Source organism: Odocoileus virginianus, chromosome X, assembly GCF_023699985.2.
Source record: "Odocoileus virginianus isolate 20LAN1187 ecotype Illinois chromosome X, Ovbor_1.2, whole genome shotgun sequence".
Classification (NCBI taxonomy): domain Eukaryota; kingdom Metazoa; phylum Chordata; class Mammalia; order Artiodactyla; family Cervidae; genus Odocoileus; species Odocoileus virginianus.
Genome location: NC_069708.1, coordinates 22,612,967 through 22,630,652, shown reverse-complemented (window position 1 = coordinate 22,630,652; position 17,686 = coordinate 22,612,967). Strand labels below are relative to the sequence as shown.

The following is a 17,686-nucleotide window of genomic DNA, read 5'->3' as shown; positions in this document are numbered from 1 at the left end:
CATGAGGCCTCAGAAAAGGCAAAAGGGAATAGGCAGCAATAGTGGCCTCCTGCTCTGGGTTTGGAGCTGAACTGCTATAGTTTCAAAGCCCAAAAGAGTTCACTTTAATGAAAACAATAGGGTCTGAGGCCAAGAGAGCAAAGCCCTCATCTATCAATGCACTGCTGGGCATTCATGTATCTCCTCACTTCAGAGGAGCCAACCCCCAAACTGTCTCTCGTCCAAAAAACTGCTGTCACAATGGGACTAAATCAAGGAACCAAGCATTTCTCCATTTTATCTTCCATTCCTCTCCATTTCCTTTTTTGAAAAAAAAGGAGGGGGATCTTTTCCACCATGGGGAGGTGTGGGTGAAAGCACACACACCACATGCAGGCGTGCAGTTGAGAGCAAGGGTCACAGAAACTTAACCTCTTGGATTGGAATTCATGTGCCAATGAGAAAAAAACAATTTGGGAGGCAGATATGGGCTGTCGAGTTTTAGATCTCTTAGGAAAGATGCTTTACAAAACAAACTACCACCTGCCAACCACCTGTGTAACAGAAAGGCCATCTGACACAGAAAATGAAGAAAAAGTTAACTAGAAACAATACCCTGAATATTCATTGGAAGGACTGATGCTGAAGCTGAAGTTCCAATACTTTGGCCACTTGATGTGAAGAGCCAACTCACTGGAAAAAACACCCTGATGCTGGGAAAGACTGAGGGCAAGAGGAGAAGAGGGTGACAGAGGATGAGATGGTTGGATGGCATCACCAACTCAATGGACATGAGTTTAAGCAAACTCCAGGAGATGGTGAAGGACAAGGAAGCCTGGCATGCTGCAGTCCATGGGGTCGCAAAGAGTAGGACAAGACTTAGTCACTAAACAACAACATCAACACAGAAAACTTGGAAAGGGCAACTAGAATCAACATCAGTCCTTGAAATCAAATACTTTTAGCTTTATACATTACCACTTAAGCCTTCTTCTCATCATAAAGACACCATGAACCAGTGCTGGTTCAGTCACCTCCCCCCAAACCAGAGATAATTGTTGTTATAGCTTCCCTGGAAGCAGTCATCTCTCTGTGTAGAAAATGGTGGAACCAAAAAAGGATACAAAAGCTCCAATGATGAAAACAGGGCTGAAAACGTGCTTCTGGAAGGTAAACAGTGCCAGGCCCATGTAGGAGAATATGAAGTTCTCTGCCAGGAAGTGTAATACTTCAAAGAGCTGCACAGAAAGGGAAAAGCAAACCATAAACCCCATGGGTCCGCTCCCTCGTATTACAGATCACTGGTGAGGACACACGGCTCTCCCTCACCTGCTTCGTTCGGCTTCTGGATTCCACTGACAGATTGTTGTAGGTGTAATGAGCTTGTGTGATTCCACAGAAAAGGACAGCTACCACACCTGGCAAGAGAATTCAAGAAAAATCTATAGGGGGCAGGGAAAGAAGCTGGAAACAATCTCTCCCTGAAGCAAAAAGTTAAGATAGGAAAAACCAGCATATCCCACTTCCTGAAAGTTTTGGAAAGTTGCCTATTACTGAAAGTGCCCCCGACCCCACTTCTCATATCAACCTTTGCCTCTCCCAACTCTGCTCTCCTTCAAAGTCAAGGCCCTCAATTTTCCCCCTTCCTCCAGTTTTAAGGGTATTCTCTCCCCTCTTCTAAACTCCTACTGAATTGACCATCTCGATGTGGAATTTAGCATTCACTCTCTCATAGAGACTGTGAAGGGTGTACCGGTCACACAGTTGTCATATTCCTCTCTGTTTGCTGAATGAATGAATTTAATTTCAAACCAATGCTTTGTATTTTTGCATGGTCCAGGGATTCAGACAAAATGGATCCAGAGTACTAGTCCATTTATCCCAGCCCTGAAAAATCTAGATTTCTGGTTAATAGTGATTATTTTGTTGTTCAAGACAACTAGCACACCTGGGGCTTTGCCTATATATTTACAGATGGTTGTCAAGTTTTAAAGGAAGTAGGTCACATAAAGATACATTGCAGTATTTAGAAAAGATAATGAAAAGCACTTCCTAATTACCTGGGTTACAGAGAGCAACTATACTAGAGTTTTCTAACAGAACAAATCCAATTATTAAGTTTTTTTTTAATGAGAGAATGTGAAGAAGTAACGCAATCACCCACACTAATAATCTATGAATCTAGCACCATAAAAACACAGTCTTGAAAAGTGGTGATTAAACAGACCAGACACAAAACAAGGAAAAACTGTGCTCACACTCATCTGAGTAGATGCAAAATGATCTTTAAAAGGATATATATTTTGCTTGTTATCACTACTGTCTGTAAAGTAACATAGCAATTCAGGGGAGGATACAAACAAGGTGGGCTTCCCTTGTGGCTCAGCTGGTAAAGAATCTGCCTGAAATGCGGGTAGACCTGTGTTCGATCCCTGGGTTGGTAAGATGCCATGGAGTAGGGAACGGCTACCCACTCCAGTATGCTGGCCTGGAGAATTCCATGGACTGTATAGTCCATGGGACTGTAAAGAGTTGGACACGACTGAGCAACTTTCACTTTCAATTTACAAACAAGGTATTAATATATTCAATAACTTTTGCAGCTAGGCATCTACTTGTAGTCAGAATGAGTACTCAAAGATGTAACTGAGTTTGAAACAATAAAGCTTATCCTTTAAAAAATATATAGCTTTGGGGGAAACTAAACTATTCCTAAGGCAGCACACAGGCCTCACTCGGCAATCCTGCATATGGACATTCTGTGAGCGGTTTATCAACTCCAGGCCATAGCTATTAAGAATTTTGCCCTCCCCTCAAGCTCCCACAGCTCCAGCCACAGTGAGGATAAAGGCGACCCAAGGGCAGAGGAAACCCACCTGTGAACCCACAGGCTTCTGCCAAGAGGAACGTGCTCCACGACATCAAAAAGAAGAGTGCAGTCTCCAGCAGGGGAAAGCAGTGCAGCTTGGTGAACTTGGTCACGTCAGCTCCTGTCAAGGAACTGTCTCCAGCAACGAGTATCACGGTCACTGAGAATCATTCTCTGTTAGCCCAGGACCCCTCCCCAAAGGGCTACTCTTTCCACTTCAACTCTTCCTTTGGGGCCCCAAAGCTGCTGCATGGTTTTGAATATAAAGAAAATGAAGCTTCTCCAGTAGAATGGAGGTTTCTGAGGGATAGGAGTCCAGGGATAGGGAGGATACTATTCAACAGGCACACAGTTTCTGTTGCAGATGATGAGAAAGGTTCTGGAAATGGTGGCGATGGTCACACAACACCAGTGGATGCACCTAATTACACTGAATTGCATATTTAAAATGGATAAAGTGGCAAACTTTATGTTAGGCATATTTTACCACAATTAAAAAATAATAATAACGTAATATACCAAAAACCAATGAATTGTACACTTCAAATGGGTGAACTGTACAGCATGTGAATTTCCTCTCAATAAAGCTGTTTTTTTTTTCTTAAATCAAGCTTTCCAAGAGAACTGGAAATGGGCTCTCTATGCTCCTGGCAATGCCCATATTTCTGAGACACACAGTTGAGGCCTGAGGTATGACTTGCAGGTGGGTTCCAGCAGTGCTAGGAGTGCCTCAGGCAGGCCTCGGAAGATGAGGCAGGGAGACTCTGACCTCTGTGGACTACTAAGGCCTGAGTCCATCACAGGTGCCTAATGCACACATGAGGGAGAGAGGGAGGTAGAAATGCACAACTCCAGGGATAACTACAAAGTGCTGTCACTTTTTGGGATTGGCAATTCCCTTCCTCACACTGCCATTCCACGGAGTGGTGGCGGCAGCGGGGGTGGGGGGGGTGGCGCAGTGCAGCTTAGAACCATGTCATGAGTGGTTTCACTGAGCAATATAAGTCCTCAGAGCATCAGAGAGCCTTGAGGAAGAAAGCAATCTACATCTGCACGGCCCAATATGATAGCCGCTAGCCCCATGTAACTACCCAACACTTAAATATGGCTAGTCTGAACTGAGATATCCTGTAAGAGCAAAATACACACCATATTCCAAAGACTTGGTACAAAACCTGAAGGGATAAAATCACATCACTAACTTGTATAAACTCCATTAATAGTCTGTGTATCTACTGTAGGCTGAAAAGATGAGGCTCACATTTGTGGCTCCCATTACATCTGTATTGGTCCCTGCTGATCTAAATGCTATTGGAAGAAGATCTGATGAAGAACTCAGTGCACCTGTTGAAGGCTTGCCTGCTCATTCCAACACTTTGCTTTATGCTGGTTGGTTGACTGGCTTGTTGGTTTTTAACTCAATATCATGCAGTCCTTGGCTTAAGGAAGGCCACCTTGCTATAATTCCCACAGACAGCCCCTGGCTAGTGAAGGCCATGTTAGCCCCATATGGCCTGGAACAGCGGATGACAGCAGCTAGTCTGGGGCTAAAGTACTTCACAGCCTGCTTCCTTCCAGCCTCCTGACAGGTGGTCTCCAATTCCCAGCCTCCTGGCTCTTCCACTGTTTCTGTGCCGCCTCTCACACCCCCCAAATGACGCTTCCTCCAAGTTCCTGTCTCCAACTGGTTTATAGGAAGAAGAGAAACACAAAGGTGAGGACACAGCTAAGCCCAGAGCTACACTCTCAAACATTTTTTCTGACTCTTAACTAGGCCATCGACTGTCAAGTTTCACCAAAGGGTGACATTTCAGGGGCCCCCAGCCCCCAGTGGAACAACCAATTTAAGATTCATTTCTGAAAGGAGGAAATGAGAACTTTCTTTTCACAAGTGCAAGGTCACATAATCATACTCAGGTGGGTGCAGAAACCACAGAAAGGATATTAGAGCAGTCACGACACCAGTCACAGCTCCCATGGTAAAAGAGCCACTAAATATACCTAGAAAAATGCCAACTGATTTAAAAAAGGCAGCAGCATCAAAGGCGTGAGTGTTCAGCCCTGCTGGCTGGTAGGCAACAATAGACCTGGAGTTTAAAGAGAGAGAGAATTAGAAAATACTGGGCTGGTTTTACACCATGGTACTTACAAGTATCGACAAACATAAGTATCTACACTCTGTGGAGCACTCCCCATGGTGTATTCATTTAATTTAACCTGCAGTCACCATATTATGAAGGTATCAGCATTCTGATCACTGCCCACTGGACAAAGCAGCATAACTTTATCAACTAAGTCTATAAACCTCATTTAGAAAAGCACCCAATTCAAAATTTAACACTTTTAAGGTGGGCCTCTGATTTTAGCCCAGAGCATTCAGAAAGCCAGAGTCTCTTTTCCCAGGCAGAAATATTGTTACTTACGAGGACAGTACAATGGCAACAGCATCATTTAGGACACTTTCTCCAAACAGAAGTGCGTAAAGGTCCACGTCTGCATGCAATTCATTAAATATCGCCAGTACGGTCACTAAAAGATGGGCCAAAAGCATATAAATTGGTTGCAGTTTCTGAATGAGGAGTGATATGATGCTTGATTCTAACAACACTGCGCTTTCCACTGTAATCCCATCACACTTTGAAAATACTTCTACTACAGAACTTTAAAAATAATCACAATGAATGTGACTTGGCTCTAGTGATAAGTTGAAATCACTTTTTAGGCAGAAACCCTATTTTATTTTTTATTTTATTGAAGTATGGTTGATTTACTATGTTGTGTTAATGTCTGCTGTACAGCAAAGTGATTCAGCTATACACATATATTCTTTTTCATGTCCTTTTCCATTATGGTTTATCACAGGATATTGAATATAGTTCCCTGTACTATACAGCAGGACCTTGCTGTTTATTTATTCTATATATAATAGTTTACATCTGCTAATCCCAAATTTCCAACCTATCACTTTCCTACCCCCCTCCATCTTGGCAACCACAAGTCTGTTTTCCATGTCTCTATGTGAGTCTGTTTCTGTTTCACAGATAGGTACATTTCTGTTGTATTTTAGATTTGACATATAAATGATATCATATGCTATTTGTCTTTCATTGTCTTATTTCACTTAGTATGATAATTTCTAGGTCCATCCCCATTGCTGCAATGAAACCCTATTTTATTGATCATTGTGCTCCCAGATTCCAGCATAGGGTCAGGGCACAGAGAAGGCTTTACTAAAGATCCGTAAAATAATGCAAGTCCTCATTTAAGACAGACTATACATAATTACACTTCTCATGGGTTTCACATTTCACAGGTATTTACAATCAACTTTTTTCCAGACCAGCAGCTCTCACACTTTTCATCTCAAGACTCCTTTACATCCTTAAAAAATTCTGAGGCTGGCAAAGAGTTTTAGTTTTGTGGGTTATAGCTTTCAATATTTACTGTATTGAGTAAAACAAAAAATTAAATATTTATTCATTTAAATTACTAGTAAACCCATTCTATGTTAACATTTTTTACTGAAAAATAATAATTTTTTCCATAAAATAGTGTAAAGACAATTACTGTTTTACATTTTCTCGGGTCTTTTTAATATCTGACGTAATGGAACATGGGTTTCACATCTGTTTCTATATTTGATCAATAGGGAGTTACTGTTACAATTATGTAAGCCCTGGAAAACTCCACTCAACAGTACACTTATAAGAATGAATGTAAGCAAAAAAGACTAATGATATACTACTATTATTCTTAAATCAGTTTTGACCTTATGGAACCCTGAAAGGGTATTGGAGTTTCTGGATTTGGGTTCTACTGAAAGTTGGGGCCGTATAACTCTTTGTCGTGGGGGCTACCTGGTGTGCCATAAGATAGTTTAGCAGTATCCCTGGCCTCTACCCACAAGATACCAGTAGCACCACACACTCTCCCCTGCCAAGCTTTGACAACCAAAAATGTCTCCAGACATTGCTGAACATCTGCTGTGGTGGGGCAGAATCATCCCCAGTTAAGAACCACCACTCTAATCTGTACATGCAGGTGGGGTTCACTCGCAACACTCACATTCAACTACCTTTTGTTTTGTTAGTTTCTGCCATAAGAAACTGAGAAACTAAACTCACTTCTTTAGCTTCCCTTGTGGTGAGTGCCACCTCTTGCTGCGTGGAAGAGGGTGAAGACTGGATACAGTGTGGTCATCTTGCCTCCATGGGGCAGTTAAGGTATGTCTGAAATCCAAAGGTAGTGCACTAGAAAGACTGAGTGCCTGATTGTCATGGGAGCCATGGCACCAGCTCGGAGCTCTTAGCCAAAATAAACAGCTCTCTGTTTAAGTTAGCATTAGCCAGACCATCCTGTTATTTGCAACCAAACGCATTACTTACTGATACAATTAGAATACACCCAGATATTTAGCAGTATTATAAACCAACCACTTTTGTAACCATCATCCAGTGGAAGAAACTGCCACTTTGCCAACCCCCACAGAAGTGCCTCACAATATATTCCATCCCAATCTCAGTTCAATTCAGTTCAGTCCCTCATGTTTGACTCTTTGCTACCACAAGGGCTGTAGCACACCAGACCTCCCTGTCCACCACCAACTCCCACAGTTTACTCAAACTCATGTCCATTGAGTCAGTGATGCCATCGAACCATCTCATCCTCTGTCATCCCCTTCTCCTCCCGCCTTCAATCTTTCCCAGCATCAGGGTCTTTTCCAATGAGTCGGTTCTTCGCATCAGATGGCCAAAGTATTGGAGTTTCAGCTTCAGCATCAGTCCTTCCAATGAATATTCAGGGTTGATCTCCTTTAGGATGGACTGGCTGGATCTCCTTGCAGTCCAAGGGACTCTCAAGAGCCTTAGCCAACACCACAGTTCAAAAGCATCAAATCTTCAGTGATCAGCTTGCTTTATAGTCCAACTTTCACATCCATACATGACTACTGGAAAAACCACAGCTTTGACTAAACGGACTTTTCTTGGCAAAGTAATGTCTCTGCTTTTCAATGTCTCTGCTGTCTAGGTTGGTCATAACTTTTCTTCCAAGGAGCAAGCATCTTTTAATTTCATGGCTGCAGTCACCATCTGCGGGAGCAGTGGATGCACGGCGTGGGGGCAGCGGTGAGGAGATACCCCACATCTAAGGGCAGAGAAGCCCCAGGAAGATGGTAGGCGCTGGAGCAGCAGCTGCATGGTGGCTGCATGGTCCTGGAGTAGCTCTGAGGAGATGCCCCACGTCCAAAAGCAAAGGAGAAGCCCCAGAATGATGGTTGCTACTGCTAAGTCACTTCAGTCATGTCCAACTCTTAGCGAACCCATGGACTGTAGCCTACCAGGCTCCTCCATCCATGAGATTTTCCAGGCAAGAGTACTGGAGTCGGTTGCTATTGCCTTCTCCAAGAATGATGGTAGCAGGGGCAAAATCACGTTTAGAATCAAACCCCACACTGGCCAGAAATGCTTAGAAGGCTCAAACAAACCTTGTCTGCACCAGGACCCAGAGACCCCACAGAGACTGAGACAGAACTGTGTTTGAGTGTCTCCTGTGGAGGTACAGGTCAGCAGTGGACTGCTGCAGGGACAGGGGCTCTGGGTGCAGCAGACTTGGGTATGGCATAAGCCCTCTTGGAGGAGGTCGCCATTAACCCCACCATAGAGCTGCCAGAACTTACACAGGACTGGGAAACAGACTATTGGTGGGCAAAAACAGAAACTTGTGTGCACCAGGACCCAGGAGAAAGGTACAGTGACCCCACAAGAGACTGACCCAGAATTGCCCTTAAGTGTCCAGCAGTCTCCAGCAGAGGCATGGGTCAGCGGTGGCCTGCTGCAGGGCTGAGGGCACTGAGTGTAGCAGAGCATGCATGGGACCTTGTAAAGGAGGTTGCCATTATCTTCATTACCTCCACCATAGTTTGGCCCAGGTAAATAACAGGGAGGGAACACAGCCCCATCCATCAACAGAAAATTGGATTAAAGATTTACTGAACACGGCCCCGCCCATCAGAACAAGACCCAATTCCCCCTCAGTCTGTCTCTCCCATCAGAAAGCTTCCATAAGCCTCTTATCCTTCTCCATCAGAGGGTAGACAGACTGAAAACCACAATCACAAGAAACTAACCAACCTGATCACATGAACCACAGCCTTGTCTAACTCAATGAAACTATGAGCCATGTCGTGTAGGGTCACTCAAGACAATAGGTCATGGTGGAGAGTTCTGACAAAACGTGGTCCACTGGAGAAGGGAATGGCAAACCACTTCAGTATTCTTGCCTTGAGAACCCTATGAACTGTATGAAAAGGCAAAAAGATAAGACAATGACAGATGAACTCCCTAGGTCAGTAGGGGCCCAATATGCTACTGGAGATCAGTGGAGAAATAACTCCAAAAAGAATGAAGAGACGGAGCCAAAGCAAAAACAAAACCCAGTTGTGGATGTGACTGGTGATGGAAGTAAAGTCCAATGCTGTAAAGAGCAGTATTGCATAGGCACCTGGAATGTTAGGTCTATAAATCAAGGCAAATTGGAAGTGGTCAAACAGGAGATGGGAAGAGTGAACATTGACATTTTAGGAATCAGCAAACTATGAAGGACTGGAATGAGTGAATTTAACTCAGATGACCATTATATCAACTACTGTGGACAAGAATCCTTTAGAAGAAATGGAGTAGCCATCATAGTCAACAAAAGAGTCTGAAATGCAGTACTTGGATGCAATCTCAAAAACAACAGAATGATCTCTGTTCATTTCCAAGGCAAACCATTCAATATCACAGTAATCCAAGTCTATGCCCCGACCAGTAATGCTGAATAAGCTGAAGTTGAACGGTTCTATGAAGACCTACAAGACCTTCTAGAACTAACACTCAAAAAAGATGTCCTTTTCATTATAGGGGACAGGAAAGCAAAAGTAGGAAGTCAAGAAACACCTGGAGTAATAGGCAAATTTGGCCTTGGAGTACAGAATGAAGCAGGGCAAAGGCTAATAGAGTTTTGCCAAGAGAATGCACTGGTCACAGAAAACACCTCTTCCAACACAAGAGAAGACTCTACACATGGGCATCACTAGATGGTCAATACCAAATCAGATTGACAATATTCTTTGCAGCAAAAAATGGAGAAGTTCTATACAGTCAGCAAAAACAAGACTGGGAGCTCACTGTGGCACAGACCATGAACTCCTTATTGCCAAATTCAGACTTAAATCGAAGAAAGAAGGGAAAATCACTAGACCATTCAGGTATGACCTAAATCAAATCCCTTATGATTATACAGTGGAAGTGACAAATAGATTCAAGAGATTAGATCTGACAGACAGAGTGCCTGAAGAACTATAGATGGAGGTTCGTGACACTGTACAGGAGGCAGGGATCAAGAACATCCCCAAGGAAAAGAAATGTAAAAAGGCAAAATGGTTGTCTGAGGAGGCCTTACAAATAGCTGTGAATAAAGGAGAAGCAAAAGGTAAAGGAGAAAAGGAAAGATATACCCATCTGAATGCAGAGTTCCAGAGAACAGCAAAGAGAGATAAGAAGGCCTTCTTAAATGAACAATGCAAAGAAGTAGAGGAAAAGAATAGAATGGGAAAGAATAGAGATCTCTTCAAGAAAATTAGAGATACCAAGGGCACATTTCATGCAAAGATGGGCACAATAAAGGACAGAAGTAGTATGGACCTAACAGAAGCAGAAGAGATTAAGAAGAGGTGGCAAGAATACACAGAAAAACTACAAAAAAGATCTTCATGACCCAGATAATCATGACGGTGTGATCACCAACCTAGAGCCAGACATCCTGGAATGGGAAGTCAAGAGGGCCTTAGGAAGCATCACTACAAACAAAGTTAGTGGAGGTGATGGAATACCAGTTGAGCTATTTCAAATCCTAAAAGATGATGCTGTGAAAGCGCTGCACTCAATATGCCAGCAATCTGGAAAACTCAGCAGTGGCCACAGGACTGGAAAAGGTCAGTTTTCATTCCATTCCCTAAGAAAGGCAATGCCAAAGAATGCTCAAACTACCACACAATTGCACCCATCTCAAATGATAGCAAAGTGATGGTCAAAATTCTCCAAGCCAGGCTTCAACAGTTCATGAACCATGAACTTCTAGATGTTTCAAGCTGGATTTAGAAAAGGCAGAGGAGCCAGAGATCAAATTGCCAACATCTGCTGGATCATCAAAAAGCAAGAGAGTTCCAGAAAAACATCTATTTCTGCTTTATTGACTATGCCAAAGCCTTTGACTGTGTGGACCACAACAAACTGGAAAATTCTTAAAGAGATGGGAATACCAGACCACCTGACCTGCCTCTTGAGAAATCTATATGCAGGTCAGGAAGCAACAGTTAGAAATGGACATGGAACAACAGACTGGTTCCAAATAGGGAAAGGAGTACATCAAGGCTGTATATTGTCACCCTAATTATTTAACTTATATGCAGAGTACATCATGAGAAATGCTGGGCTGGATGAAGCACAAGCTGGAATCAAGATTGCCAGGAGAAATATCAATAACCTCAGATATGCACATGACACCACCCTTATGGCAGAAAGTGAAGAAGAACTAAAGAGCCTCTTGATGAAAGTGAAAGGGGAGAGTGAAAAAGTTGGCTTAACAGCTCAACATTCAGAAAACTAAGATCATGGCATCTAGTACCATTACTTCATGGCAAATAGATGGAGAAACAGGGGAAACAGTGGCTGTCTTTATTTTTTTGGGCTCCAAAATCACTGCAGATGGTGAGTGCAGCCATGAAATTAAAAGATGCTTACTCCTTAGAAGAAAAATTATGACCAATCTAGACAGCATATTAGCAATATTAAAAAGCAGAGACATTACTTTGCCAACAGAGGTCCGTCTAGTCAAGGCTACGGTTTATACAGTAGTCGTGTATGGATGTGAGAGGTGGACTATAAAGAAAGCTGAGTGCCATAGAATTGATGCTTTTGAACTCTGGTGTTGGAGAAGACTCTTGAGAGTCCCTTGGACTGCAAGAATATCTAACCAGTCAATCCTCTAGGAAATCAGTCCTGAACATTCATTGGAAGGACTGATGCTGAAGCTGAAACTCCAATACTTTGGCCCTCTGATGCCAAGAACTGACTCATTGGAAAAGACCCTGATGCTGGGAAAGATTGAAGGCAGGAGGAGAATGGGACAACAGAGGATGAGATGGTTGGATGGCATCACCTACTCAGTGGACACGAGTTTGAGTAAACTCCGGGAATTGGTGATGGACAGGGAGGTCTGGCGTGCTGCAGTCCATGGGGTCACAGAGTCAGACACAACTGGGTGACTGAACTGAACTGACATGTCTTTTACTCTATGACTTCCCCCTTTCATTCCTTTCTGTTAGCTCTCTTTTCCTAATGCCCTATTGTTTAGTTTTCTCTTTTCTTAACTGTCCAACCCTGATGTATACAGTTCTAACTTCTATCGTTTTATTAACTTCCTTTAGCTTCTGTTGGCATATTAATAAAGTTTCATCTCCTTTGGGAGCCTCTTTTTCTGGTATGACTTCATTATCTGTAACTTTATTATTCAGAGAGGTTATCCCCACTTTTTCTTCTGTTTATGTGAAATTCAACCTCAATCCATTTCTGCTGCTCACAGTGAGTGAGGCGGGTAGAAGCCCAGAACAGCTTTCCTAGTTTCATGGCTCTATGGCTCCCTCTTCTGGTTTTACACTGAAATATTTAAAAATATGGCCTCTCGGTGCAGCCACCTCCTCAATACAGCCACCTCCTCAATACAGCCACCTCCTCAACCTGAGATCTACTTCCTCTGGTCTCCTTCACCATTAAAATCTGACTTTTCTTTCTCCTCTAATGCCCTCTCAATCAAGGTCAGTGGTCTAAGCAGGTCATTTTTATGGAGTAGCTCTGTTGTTGCAGAGAGATCTTCCACAAGGGATTTCCTAAGAGCCCTGAGGACCCAGGTCCCTCCAGCAGCCTCACACCTCCTCCAGTCTCCTTGCCCTCACCCACAAATGGGAGCCTGAGAGGCATCCTCCCAATATTAACTATTGTTAACTGACAGAACCATAAAATTCTTGACTCCCAGTGGGAACCCGTTCTTTTGAGTGTGTATACTTGCAGGATATTTCTGGGTGCCCTGACAATCAAAACAACCAGCAGTCCCCTCTTCCCTTTGCTTCCTCCAGCATAACTGCTGTTCTTATCCCAAAGTTTCACTGCTGTGGGTAGTTTGACCCACCAGTTGATATCAGGGGATTCATCAAGATACTCTGTCAGCTAGTTCAGTCTGTTTTCTCTTTTGCTGTCCTGCTTGCTCTATTTTTGATAGAGATTAAGGGAGATTCCCAATCTACCCCTCATTGTGCCTTTCTTTACAAAAAGTTTAATTCATTTATTTGAAAGTAAGCAAAAAATAATTTGGATTTGAAAAATGTCAACTATATCACAAGGCAGATCCAGATAATCATAAATCTAGGCAATAAAATCACTACTGTAAGCATTCAGATGCGAACCAGACATCAACATGGGGCATCACCAGCAGGCCTACTTTCTAAAAGACAGACATGTAATCTCTTCCTAATACATCTTCAAGACACAAGGTCAATCTCTTTCTTCCACCCCTAAAAACAGTTAAGCAAGTTACATAACCAGAAAAATCTTTAGGGATTAGGCTAAAAAAGTTCTTGTTTTGTGGATTATTTATTACATGAACAATATGTGTGTCTCCTTACATAAGACCTGTGAAGGTTAATTTTATTTGTGAACTTGACTGGGCCATGGGGTGCCCAGATATTTGATTAAACACTATTGTAGATGTATCTGAGGTTTTGGATGAGATTAACATTTGAATCAGTAGACTGAGTAAAGCAGATGGCCCTCCACAATGAGGGTGGGACTCATTGAATTGGTTGAAGATTTCACTGCAGATCTTGGGACCTCTACAGTTTCCATAATCACATGAGCCAAGGCCTTATAATTAATTAATATCTTGTTCCCTCTCCTCCTCCCTGCTATGTACACACACACACATATCTATTTATTCTGTTTCTTTGAAAAACCCTAATATAAAATTGTTACTCTAGTTTATTATTATGTAACATAAAAACTGTCTTGTTTTGAGCCCAATGTTGAAGAAAAATTATCATAACAACAACAATAATTAAGGTCTTACCAGGAAGCAGGCACTATGATAAACATTTTACAATCTTGTTTAGTCCTCATGAAAACCCTAAGTGGGTAGTATTATCATATCCCCCAATTTAGAGATGAGAAAACAGGCCCTGTGAGATGGGCTGTTTTCCTGCTGCAGTATCAAACTTCCCAAAATCTCAGTGGTTGGACCTGACTGAAGTTTTATTGATTACTCATACAGTATACCTACTGGGGGTTGGCACCAGAGGCCTCTGTTCACAGCAGTCAGTCAGTCACTCACTCAGGAACTGAAGACTGGTGTCGGTTAATCTCAGTGAGCAGAGCATAGGGCTGGCAGCCCAGGAAACCTGGGTCCCAGGACTTTATCAGCAAGGGTTCTGGCAAGAACTAGATGAGCAATTTGAGGAGTGTTTAAAAAGGGATTATTTATAGAAGTGTAGAGAGAGTACAGGGCTTCCCTGGTGGCTCAGATGGTAAAGAATCTGGCTGCAATGCAAGAGACCCGGGTTCGATCCCTGCGGTGGGAAGATCCCCTGGAGAAGATCCCCACTATTCTTGCTTGGAAAATTCCATGGATGGAGGAGCCTGGCAGGCTACAATCCATGGGGTCGCAAAGAGTCGGACACAATGACTAAGCATAAGCACATAGAGTGTATGGGAGAGGGGGGGTCAGTTACCTGCAGCTGAAAACAGAGAGCTTTTATGCCATCCCTGGGCCCGAAGGAGTGACTGTCAGAACCAGGAGCTCTGTGGAGAGGGTCACTCAAACAGGAGCTGTGACCTCTGATCAGGGACACAGGCAACTCACAGGAACCCTGCATGTCTACCCCTACTTCAGTCTCTTACTGGTGCTGCCCCATGGACAAATCCAATAGGAAAGTAGAAGGCATAGGAACCTTTGAAATCTTCTGTACAAGTCAGCCTCCCAGTGCCAAGAAGACAGTGGAGAAGGATGGTGTGTAAACCTGGAGGGGCAACTAGAAGCCATCCAACAATGCACAGCAAAGTTCAAAGACTTAATAAAGTGAAGGCTTGAGCTACATAATTTTCAAAAGTCCTTTTGACTTTTAAACGCGATTTTCCTAAAATACTATTGTGAAAGTGAAAGTCGCTCAGTCATGTCTGACTCTTTGAGACCCATGGACTATACAGTCCATGGAATTCTCCAAGCCAGAATACTGGAGTGGGTAGCCTTTCCCTTCTCCAGGGAATCTTCCCAACCCAGGGATCGAACCCAGGTCTCCCGCATTGCAGGCAGATTCTTTTCCAGCTGAGCCACAAGGGAAGTCCAAAATACTATTGCACCAATAGTAAAAATATAATGTACAGTTAGCTCATTCATCTATGATGATAAATACTAGCTTTATAATTAATTTTAATAATTAACACTTTGCACTGGTCTAAACTTGGCTGTTCTGATTTTCAATCTCTCATTCTCCCTGCCCATCACCTTAGAAAGCAAGGCAAGAAGTCTGCCATGGCCCTCCTGGGCAACCCTGTATCCGACCAAGATGAGGACTACAGGTGTGGACAATCAGGTACTGGCGGTGGGGGGCGGGGGTGGAGATAGGCAGGGGATGACAGACTAGGCAAGTGACTTCTAAAGGCAGGGAGTAAACAGGCTGCTCCCCTCACAGCTCAACCCTTGGAATCAAAGAGAACAGGGTCACAACAGCCGTTTCCAATTGGACATAGACTGAGAAATTACAATTCACTGACTGAAGACTGCTGTTACAGGTATCTTAAAAATGTGGGGAAAATAAAAGAATAACAGAAAGAGAAAGAAAGAAAAATATCAAGAATCTGACTTTGTCCATTCAATTAACTTTTCCTGAACAGTTAAAAAGGGAAAGGCAGGCCCTTCTTAGAAAAGCCATCTAAGTCCATTAGACCACTTGACTTACTGGTCTCTTCCTCTACTTTTATGAAAGTTAATGATTGCTCTGAGCTTTTTAAGATTTAAATAATGGAACATCATGGCAATAAGGCCAAATATGCAAATACCTGGGTCAGTAGCAGAGATAATTGCTCCAAAAAAGAGACAATCCGTGTAGTAAAATTTATCCGAGAGCTGCCCCACAATCTTCATGAGCTTCACCACACCATACATGAGATTTCTATAACAAGAAAAGGTAAACTGTGTCAGAAGAAAAAAATAGAAAAGAAAACCCACCTACTCGAATAAGCTGGCAAATACACAAGCAGAGGAATACTAGAATATTGTACTTCCAAAGAGGTCTGTGGAAACATCAGGCAGCTGCTGTGTTTGGACACTAACCAGGAACATGTGCAAATAAGACTTTGGCACCAAGTAATGGTCTGCAGTTACTGTCATCTTCCTGAGGTATATTGAGCATTCCATACTTTTAAATTGTACTTACAACTATAAAGTTCGATCCTCAACTAGCAACAGTTAGGGCATTTTAAGCAACTAGGTAGTAGGGAAGAAAGGAAGAGAAAGAACCCTGCAAAATGGGTAATAAATTGCTACAAAACTCCCAGGATTCTGAGAGAGTGCATTTAAAGTCATGGAAATGAATGGACTGGATCAAGGTGGAGAGAAAAAAAATGGGATGGCCACAATGATCCAAGTGGTCAACCTTCTCTGCCAATAATTACTACAAAAAAGGGAAAAGAGGCAAAACTCTTTAAAATCTTCCATTAAAATATCAGTGTACCCACTGACATATCTGGCTTCTCACTCTTTGCATGGCTTAGACAGGTTAGCAGCAGCCTTCCTTACACACTGTGCAGAATATGATATGGCCCAAGAAGGACCATCAAGTTAATACTTCACCTTGAGCAGATCACATTTCCTACAGGACAGTTCACAAATTAGGGGGAGTGAGGAGTGTTAAAATGCCTAGTACTTGTTATTAAAGGGGTGTGTGTGTGTGTGTGTGTGTGTGTGTGTGTGTGTTGGCAGCACCTGTAGGGATTAGGGGAATACAAACAACCACAGAATAAAGAGAAATTAAGAAAACAATCCCATTTACAATGGCATCAAAAAGATTACAACACTTAGGAATAGATTTAACCAAAAATAAACAGGCACAGTATAGACTCATTGTACCCTGTAGCCAATCTCCAGTAAAAAGATTCTTAATAGTCAAGACCATATCATTGCTCATCTTTGTACCGTGGGTGTCTAGAACAGTAGATTGATTATCTAGGAGCTCAAGAACTTTTTGCAGAGTTGAATCCTTTTGAGAATAAATAGTTATAATTTCAAGTTCTGCCTACTGTGTGCTGAACATCGTTCCAGACACTTGAACAGTTATATTTCAATTCACAGGAACTCTATGATACCCTGGAAGAGGAAATGGCAACACATTCCATTATTCTTGCCTAGATAATCCCATGGACAGAGTTGCCTGGTGGGCTACAGTCTGTGGAGTCACAAAGAGTTGGACACGACTAAGCTACTGAACACTATGATATAGATTTGATTTGCTATTTGTTGCTTATCCAAGGCTTCTTTCATCTACCTTTTAAGTATTTCTTAAAACTAGACCTTCCTCTACATTTCCTTCTATCTACCACAAGCTTAGACCTGAGCAATAGACTTCTCTCTGGCAGCATTTTCCCCATCATCATCAATGAAAGTATCCTGTCACTCTCTTACAGGACAAAGTCCAAGCCCCTCATTTTTTTGGTGGCATAAAAGGCTCCAGCTTTTATCTCCAGCTTTCCAGAT

General features: G+C 42.6%; 1 protein-coding gene across 5 annotated transcripts in view; it reads right to left on the bottom strand.

Moving 5' to 3' along the window:
- The window catches only part of SLC9A7 (solute carrier family 9 member A7), a 161,334-nt gene that overhangs the window by 44,129 nt on the left and 99,519 nt on the right, over positions 1 to 17,686 (bottom strand). For 4 of the 5 annotated variants that reach the window (XR_011485732.1, XM_070461824.1, XM_070461825.1 and 1 more), the window contains 3 exons: positions 15,994 to 16,106; positions 1,309 to 1,397; positions 1,104 to 1,217 (listed from right to left, as the gene is read on the bottom strand). Coding sequence is in view for 4 of the 5 variants with exons in the window: in XM_070461824.1 (XP_070317925.1) it covers positions 1,104 to 1,217; positions 1,309 to 1,397; positions 15,994 to 16,106 (316 nt within the window). In the remaining variant the exon portion in view is untranslated. Of the gene's footprint in view, positions 1 to 1,103; positions 1,218 to 1,308; positions 1,398 to 2,855; positions 2,962 to 4,793; positions 4,936 to 5,271; positions 5,378 to 15,993; positions 16,107 to 17,686 lie in introns of all 5 variants that reach the window. The other variant, XM_070461827.1, reaches the window with a different exon arrangement.